This window comes from Struthio camelus, chromosome 26 (genome assembly GCF_040807025.1).
Source record: "Struthio camelus isolate bStrCam1 chromosome 26, bStrCam1.hap1, whole genome shotgun sequence".
Classification (NCBI taxonomy): Eukaryota; Metazoa; Chordata; class Aves; order Struthioniformes; family Struthionidae; genus Struthio; species Struthio camelus.
Genome location: NC_090967.1, coordinates 6,201,067 through 6,209,563, shown reverse-complemented (window position 1 = coordinate 6,209,563; position 8,497 = coordinate 6,201,067). Strand labels below are relative to the sequence as shown.

The window sequence follows — 8,497 nt, the reverse complement described above, 5'->3', positions numbered from 1 at the left end:
GACCCAACACTGATGAGAAAAAAAACCCTTTTACTGAACCCCTGGCGCTTCCAGGAAGCCAAGTTATCACCCAGCCTCATACCTGCTCTGCCATGTGAGCTTCATTCTGTTTACAGGTTGAGTTATGTCTACCGTGCCTGCTCAGCTGGGTGACAGAGACCTGGAAGAGGTCCTCCAGCATGAACCCACAGCCTCCCATCTGCTCTTTCTGAAAGGTGCATTTATTTTCTGTAGCAGAATGATGTAGACATTGTTTTGGAAGTAACTGATCTGCTGAAACAATTTGTCCTAAGTCAGAACAGGGGTGATTGGGCAGCTTGTATTCTCCTGCGAGAGGGATCCTGGACACTCAAACGCTTAAAACCCATGGGAAAAATCAATGCACCAGCCATCCTTCCAGCTGCACAGGACCCCCATGACTCCAACACGAAAAACAAGAAAGAGTGTAGCTGTCAGGAGAAGCACAGCACCACACCAACACTTGTTTAAAGCAGAAGGAAAAGTAATGCAAGCTTTCCTGTCATTGTGGGGAAAACCCATTTTCAGTTCCCTCGTAGCACCACATTCAGCGTCGGTGCTACTTCTCTCCCCTCCCAGAACCACTAGCAGGGCAAAGCCGGAAAGAGCCAGGATGCATCAGATGCGCTCCCCAGAGCGATCAGGCTCTCTCCAATGCCGGGCACGTGCAGCGTTTGGTGACTCAGGGCCTCTTCCTCAGCCTTTCTCACTCGCTCTGCCACAAATGAGCGGGGCACCTTCAGCTCTCAGCTAGGATCAGAGCAGTGCACAAACATGCTTTTTACACAACAGGAACAGAGGAGGAGACCTAGCAGCTTCTGCTCATATAAACACTGCTTGTGGGATTAGCAAGCATGGCCTTTGAAGAACACGTTTACCTTTGTTATCTGTCGGGAGATAACAGGGGGCTGCAGCAGCATTTACTTACGAACTCAGCACCAAGACATTTTTTAATTACCTTTCTTTTTCTGTCTCAGAAAGGCTCCATAAAGAGCTGACCATACTTAAACTTTTTATGTTTTAGAGGGTCAACATTTCTACAGAAACTATCACATTAGAAAATATCCACTCAAGCATGAAGTAAGTAGTGCAAGAGGAAGGTTCTATCAGCACCCAAAGAGCTGGTAACAGCATAGCACAGCAAGAATTAGGAACCACTTGGCTGGGTGCACACAGACGCCTTTTGCTTCACCTCTCCTGTTTTGCCCCCAAATCTGTGCTTGCCTTCAGTCCCCAGGATGCACAGCCTGTTCATCACAGTTAGCAACAGCACTCTTGGCTTCAAGGGAGCGCTGCCCTACCAAGAACTCCCCAGTGCTAGTTTCCTCTTTTGTGGTACTCACTGCCAGTTTGTCCCTGCTTTTAAACTACCGTCCTCACTACCAGTCCCTGACTTGCTCATCTCACTGAGGGAGAACACAACCTTTCCTCCTGGAAGCAAATGGTAACATAATAAAGTATGCTGATTTGGGCATCTGTTTACTGTTTGAATTCCTTACTTCACATTCGTTTAAAACGCTATGTTTACTGAAAATCCAGCACAAAGAAGCAACACAGAATATGGTCAGTAGTAAAACAGCAGTAAAATAACAGTTAGTATAAGAACAGTGAAATAGGACAGAACACATTTACTAACCATGGGATCCCTCCTCATCCAACTCATTACCAGATTAGGCTACTTGCCTCTATTGGCAGGGAGTAGAACAAACCAGAATCAGCTGCCACAGTATGTACCAAATTCTTATTAATAAAAATCCACTTTTGCTCTTACTGTATAGAACGGAGCACATGGGAACAGCCCTGTTCTGTAAACAAGTAACATACAAAACAACAGGGGAGAACAGACCCTCTTCAGGCATTAGACGATTCAGGGAATGGTTACGATACAGAGTTGATTTCCAGCCTGTGAATGCATAAAGCCATTTCAGCTGTAGCTCCCATAAAAAAAAAAAGTTCACTGCAGCCTCACAAGCCAGGCATTTGCTTCAGATATTCCAGCTCAGTTGCAACTGCAAATTAATCCACGCCACTTTGTTTCCCCCCTCCGACTTCATGTACACAGAGGCTTTGTAGCTCCAGTGCTCATTGAACTCAGGATTTACTGAGCTAGGCTTCCCTTCTGACCTGTCCACAGCTCTCGGAGCTCCACTTTACAGCCAAGATCTCTCAGGGCAGCTTTTGCCACATCATCACAGTCCTTGTGCGTTGCACGAGCTTCTGTTATTAGGTTCTCAGCTCCCATCTCTAAAATGGGCTGAGAAAAGTCCCGGCTCCGAGAGACTAGGTTGCGGATCAGCATGCAAGCCTGTTTCTGAGGAGAGAGGTAAATGAGAGATATTAGTGTCTTTCGTAGGGAAATGGAAGGAAGAGCATGAGGCTGTCCATATAGGGTACTGGCACACAAAAAGCAGGTCTAGCTTCAACTATTAAATCCTTCCTGAGCAAACAAGTGTGAGATGCTGTCGAGAGCAACAAACTATTTTTTGAAAAAATAAAAAGATAAAAATATGGCTGCTATTTCACATCGAAGTTTATGCACCAAAAACCTTCTGCTTCTGTTGAAACATCAGTGAACATCAGCCAATACCCAGTTAATACCACAAACCTCTATAAATACTCCAGCTACAGCAGATCCACCTTTCCAGCCCCTTTTATGCTGTTGCAGGCGCCTTCCCTGGCACTTTACTGTGATAGTTTAATCTATCCTTTCGTAAAATATCTTTTATGGTATTTTAATACTCAAGAGAGTACAAAACTGGACATAAGACCTATTGACACTTGTATGAGAAACCAGAAGCTAACTTCTTGCCATGTAGGTATTTCATCTGACCCTGAGGAACAGATGGCAATGGGTTCTCTACAACAGCTATCAGAGTAGGCCAGGCTGGCTCTGAAAAAGCCTATCCTCATCCTGCTCTTTTGAGAAGGAGAAGTAATGCCTTAAAGAAGCTGGGATTCTACAGTCAGTTGGACTTGAACCATTTGTTTAGGTCGATCTGAAACCAGATTAAATTTTGCTCTGATCACATCAGGGTGACAGATTTAAGGAGTCCCGCATCTTCCAATTCTTACAGGTCTAGTGGTCTCTTAGGAAGATGCAGCTATCTTCCCAACATACTCATAACCTTCTGATATTTGCCAGGTAAAGGACAAAATCCCTACGAAGCAATGGACGCTACCAGCACTAATCCTGAATAAATAACCAAGAGTTCAGAGGCAAATACCTGCACAGCCACTTCTTTTGGGTGTGCTTTCATAGCCTGAAGAGCTGCCAAAGCCCCTCCACCTTCCATGATGACATTACAGTTCTCAGGTTTGCGCAAAGCCAACATGCACAAGGCTGCACAGCCTTGCTCACAGATCTGCAAAACAAAGAGGAAGAGGGACTCACCAGCTGAAAACGTTGCATTAAGGGACAAATGTTTGGGGTTTTGGTTTCCTGGTATTTTTTTAAGTTTCTTCCACTGAAACTTCCTGCTTCTCTGGCATGTAAACCAAATCCCATATTGTCGGTTACATCAGACTGAAAATTATCTGACCTGCAGCCCCACAGGTGTAAATGACTATCCCATATCCATTTGATTCAGGGACAAGAAACAACGTAACCTAGTAAGGTGGGTATAGCTTTACATTTACACAACTATTCGCCAACGCATGCACTTAACCACTCTACAACAGGTGGATATAAAGGTTTAACACATTGTTCAGGTTAGGAAAAGAATGTTAAATGCAATTATTAACAACTATACTTAGACAACTATATGTACAGAACGCATCTGCCCTTAGCATAGACTGGTTTAATCACAAGTCAAAGCAATACTGTTGGGTGCTGCCCCACAGAAGCTAACACTGCTATATCATGAGCCCCAAAACTGATCTCCAATTTCAGCCTCAGTGGGACATCATCAAGCAATTTGCTGCATACCTGAGGGTTGGCAAGGTGATGGCTTATAGCCAGCACAATGAGGTCCGTTCCCCCAGCATTAACTATGGCATCTTTCACGTCATCATTACCTGCAACTGCTCGGATGGCACTCAGCACCTGCTTCACCACGTCCTGCGTTCATCAAGAAAAAACAGCTTAGAAAGCAGGAGAAAACGTTTCACAAACTTTTGAAAGACAACCAAAACAGACACGAGCAACTCCAGTCAAAAAGTTCTGATTCCCACCTATGAAGAGCAACATTATTCTCAGGCACGCACATCTCAGGCATAGTTTCTGGCTAGAAATAATAATAAAAAACCTTCTTTGGACTGATAGAGGTTTTCAAAGAAGCTTACAGAATCAGACACTAACCCTTTGGGACTTGAGTCTCTAAATCCTCTTGGACCTCTGCTAGCCAGAGCTGTGGGAAACCAGAAGCTCAGCTTTTTTGGGAGCAAGGAGAGTTCTGCCCATGGACTAGGGAGGACAGAGGAAGTAACCATGAGTAAGGGGGCTAGAATTACTGCATTCTTAGCTTTGACAGAGCACAGGTAACCTAGCTCTGTATGAGTATCAGTGGTTGGGTTTCAACCCTAACTGCACCTAAAGTTAGGCATAAAGTCTAAGGCTCATTCACAGCCAGGAAAAGCACACTCTGTTGCGTTACCTTCACACCCAAGTACACTTTATTTCACTCACTGGATGGTCAATGCAGTCAGCAAGGAGAGAGACCATAAAATTTAAGCCCCCAAGGTCCACAATCTCTTGACAGAATTCATTTCTGACAGAAAGGCGAGAAAGAGTAGCACACAGTTCACTGAGAACACTGGAGTTATCTGTGAAAGCTGCAGAGGAGAGATGATGGACGGAGTAAGTACAAGCAAGGAGGAGCGCTAGCAGAATCAAGGTGTTTTACTGTGCTTCATAAAATTACAAAAAAAAAAAAGGCAGGAAAGATTGAATTTCACTTTGCATATTAAAACACACCATCACAGGTGACACCCTGTTCACTCGGTATCTCAACTGAGACAGAATGTCTTTCTTTGGCTCACAGAGGTCTTTTATACCAAGAATGCAGCACCGTGGCAGGGATAATGGGTATGTAAGCCTGCGCTGGGCTACAAAACACTCGCTAGAAAGACTGACAAACAGCTCTGATAACTGTCACCTTGGTACTGTTGATGGCCTCTGGAGCAATCATATTTTTCTCTTTCAGGGCACATTTCATCAAAGGAATTAAACATCATTTTAGCAGCATATTTCAGAATCACCTCTGAGGGCTTCACGTTACTACAAAGCAATTTTGAGATAAGAAAGCAAAGGCTATTTGAAATTAGAATCAACAGTCATGGGATTAACTTTACCTTTCGCAGCTTCAATGAGGACCCTTAACCCGTCATTCTCCAACACAATCATTTTGGCATGATCATGAGCGTGACCAAAGGGCACCCGGATGTCATCATCGAACGTCATGATCCTGAGCGCCAAGGAGGCCGTTCGAACGACATCAGCACTGTCTCTGTGCTGGACTATAGCGCCAGTCAGAAGTGGCAGAACCCCGCCTTTCACAAGGTCCTGACGGTTCTGCTCATGTTTCAGACAGGCGTGTCGAATGCATCGGATCCCAGCTAGTGTCATTTCAGCATCCTCTGCATATTCTTTCAGAGTTTGTAGCAGTAGATCCTGGCCAGCAGAGTCAAGTAGGTCTGGCTGCCCGTCCAGGAGAGCAGACAGAGCACAGAAAACTTTCAGCATTAAATTTCTGTCTCCAGAAGCCAGCTGGAAGGCAGGGAATACCACAGAATAGGCACCATGCTGCCCAGCCAGGTAGCGGAAAGCCAGCTGTTCTTTGCATTGCTCAGTGAAGAGCACTAGCTGCTTGGCCATCTCAGTGAGATCAGAATCAGCAACAGATGTCCTGAGAGAATCTAAAGTCTGAAGAAGAGAACAAGAATTACTTTTCTATCTGAACTGAGGAGGAACAAGAGCAGTTCTTTACAGTCAGTCATATTTATTTGCTTACAGCAATTTTCTCCTTCTAAATTTAAAATAAATTTGGCATAGCTAGGAAGCAACTGTCCCAAAGAGCATTTTGTCTTTACGCACAGAACAATTGGAGGAACGTGGGCTTCTCTACACTTCTGCCATCATTGTCGTTCTAGAGCGAGACGACCTTCAGTTGGGTAAAAGGAGGAAATTTAGTCTCCAAGTCCCATTCAGTTCTTGGCCTCTCCGCCTGTCCTGATCGGGAAACACCTACTCTAGTGATCACTTTTGCGCTGTATGTCAGCCTGACCATTAGTAAGGGAACTGGGTCCCACTAGTACATTCTGCAAAGCGCAGGGGCATGCATCAGTAGTTTTATATTCTTGCCGGTGAGGGGCTGCACTGGATTTTTCCATCCATCTGCAGAACAGCTAGCTAAGCCATTTAGGTTATTTATATCTCTTTCATTAAAGTTCTTGTATTCTTTGACTTTACCTAGCCACAACAGAATCTACTTCTAAGTACAAAAGAGAGTCTCTAAATTTCCTTGTCAGGAAATACTGTTATTGCGTACTCACAGATACTTGAACTAGCAAATGCAACTAGTGCTTTGAACACTTATGTCATTACTAGTTTGCAAGCAGGTGGGATTAACCACTTGTTCAAGAGATCACACAGAAACTGGGCAGAAGCAGAAACCATGTCTTGAGACTCTTAATCTACTACTTAAACTATTAGACAACACTGATCCCTGGAAAACAACAGAAATGTTTATTCCTACCAGCAAAATTTCATGCTTTTGCCTTTGGCCATTTTCAGAGGCAGGCTGCCGCACAGCTTTCACAATATTACTTAGATCAACGCCTAAGAAGCAAGAATTAAAATAAGATTAATCGAGATGAAGGAACTTGAGTAAAACACGTCAAGTTAAACCACAGTAAGCAAAGAAAAGAGTGGATTAATGCATCATGAAGCTGAAAGGTTGCCAAAGCTCTGGCTATCTAGAATCAATTCTAGCTAAATGCCAGTTGGGAAAAAAAGAGTTCAATTTCATTCTCTGAATTGAAGTTTGCCGTTTCAGTTAAAGGGGTCTTTCAGTCATAACTACTCCACAAAACCAGGTTAGTATTAATAGTATCTATGTTCCACATCACAAGGCTTCAAGTCAGTACTGGATGGCCAATCTTTGCACAAATACTCTCTTACATTTTGTGATACCTGAAGCTTCACTCTGTAAGAACCTGAAACAGCAAAAATAGATGAATTTACAATACCTTGGGCCTCAAACTGCTGCACGGCTTCTCTCACTGCCTCTTCTGGATCCATTTCAAATTCCGTAATATTTTCTTGCACTGCATCATCAAACGTTTCCTGGGCAATCTGCTTGGATCCCATTTTATTTAAATATTCGAATGGAATGAACTGGTTTCCTGTCCTGTCACTAGGGAAGCCCAAAAATTAGTTTTGGTGCGAAAGTTTCTACAGACCCCACTCAGCAGAGACAAAGAAAGGACCGCGGCTCTTTTTCAAAACGAAAGCACCGAACTCGAAACCAAAAACACAGCACCAGAGGAATGGGGTGTTTCTTTGTTTTTTTTTTTTTTGCCTTTTTGTTTTGTTTGCTTGTTTTTTAAATCAGTAAAAACTGGGGCGGGCGGGCAGCCTGCCCGGGCCCCGAGGCCCCGCAGCTCGGGGGCGGGCTGGGCCCGGCCCTCCCCGGCCCGCCGTTCCCCCCTCCTCCACAGCCCGCTTCGGCCCCACGCTCCCCTCCGCGGGCCCAGCTCCCAAGAGCCTTTCGGTGAGACCGGGCCCGGCAGCGAGGGGTGCCGGGGCAGCTCCCGGGCCCCGCAGCCAGGCCTCGGCGCTCCCCACTACCCACCTCCGCCCGCTGCGCCGCGCCCCGACGGCCTCCTCCCGGCTGACAAAGAGCAGCGGCCTGAGGAGATTGACCCTACCGGGTCGCCGTACGCAAGCGGCGGGCACACCGGCTTCCCCCCGCCCTCCGCGGGCTCGGCCCTCTCAGTGCGCATGCGCCAGCACCTCCTCGCCCCCTTCGTGGGAAAAGCGGGGGGGGGGGCAAAGAGCCGGGCGCTCCCAGCGCGCATGCGCCACAGGCCGTTTAAAAGGCGCCCAGGTCAGGACCCCCCCCACGTGCGCGGCTACCTTCTGCGCAGGCGCAGTGCAGCCGGCGGCCGGCTGAGGCGAGCCGGGAGGGCTCGGGGGCCCCCGGAGCAACAGGAGGCTGCGAGCCGCCCCCGCCGAATCCCCTCCCGATCCAAGGCGGCGGCGGCGGCGGCGTTGTTAAACCCCGAGCCCGCGCGGACACCCCCGTCGAAAGCCACCCACCTTGCGGAGGGTGGGGGGGTGGAGAGGGGAGGAGGCCGCGCATGCGCCCCGGCGGGGGCTGGCAACGCGCAGGCGCGACAGCGGCGGCGCGAGGCGGGGGGCGTCCCGCGGGGGCTGCTGGGAGATTCCCGGGTGGCGGGGAGGCTGCGGGGCTGGGGCCGGGGGCGCCGCCTCGGTGCGGGAGGGCAAGGCCGCTCCCGGCGGGGCGGGGCGGGGTAGGGG

General features: G+C 47.5%; 1 protein-coding gene across 2 annotated transcripts; it reads right to left on the bottom strand.

The window, feature by feature from the left end:
- Nucleotides 1-1,523: 1,523 nt before the first annotated feature.
- ARMC6 (armadillo repeat containing 6) lies at nucleotides 1,524-8,345 on the bottom strand. Of its 2 annotated transcripts, none has more exons than XM_068920398.1 (8): nucleotides 8,093-8,345; nucleotides 7,204-7,370; nucleotides 6,711-6,793; nucleotides 5,308-5,878; nucleotides 4,643-4,788; nucleotides 3,944-4,075; nucleotides 3,243-3,380; nucleotides 1,524-2,329 (listed from the first exon to the last, which is right to left on the bottom strand). In XM_068920398.1, exons 2-8 carry the CDS (start codon nucleotides 7,322-7,324, stop codon nucleotides 2,117-2,119), a joined length of 1,404 nt encoding a protein of 467 aa, XP_068776499.1. In that variant the 5' UTR covers nucleotides 7,325-7,370; nucleotides 8,093-8,345; the 3' UTR covers nucleotides 1,524-2,116. The 2 variants fall into 2 exon arrangements, with proteins under 2 accessions (XP_068776499.1, XP_068776497.1); XM_068920396.1 differs by lacking the exon at nucleotides 8,093-8,345 and adding an exon at nucleotides 7,809-7,961.
- Nucleotides 8,346-8,497: the final 152 nt, after the last annotated feature.

Bases quoted from the DNA above. Each gene is read 5' to 3' on its own strand.
- ARMC6 (XM_068920398.1), bottom strand. From the start codon at position 7,324: ATGGGATCCAAGCAGATTGCCCAGGAAACGTTTGATGATGCAGTGCAA. The intron at 6,794-7,203 runs GTATTGTAAATT...CTTGCTTCTTAG, and splicing joins GCAGCAGTTTGAGGCCCAAG to GCGTTGATCTAAGTAATATT. The intron at 5,879-6,710 runs GTAGGAATAAAC...TCTCTTCTTCAG, and splicing joins AAAAGCATGAAATTTTGCTG to ACTTTAGATTCTCTCAGGAC.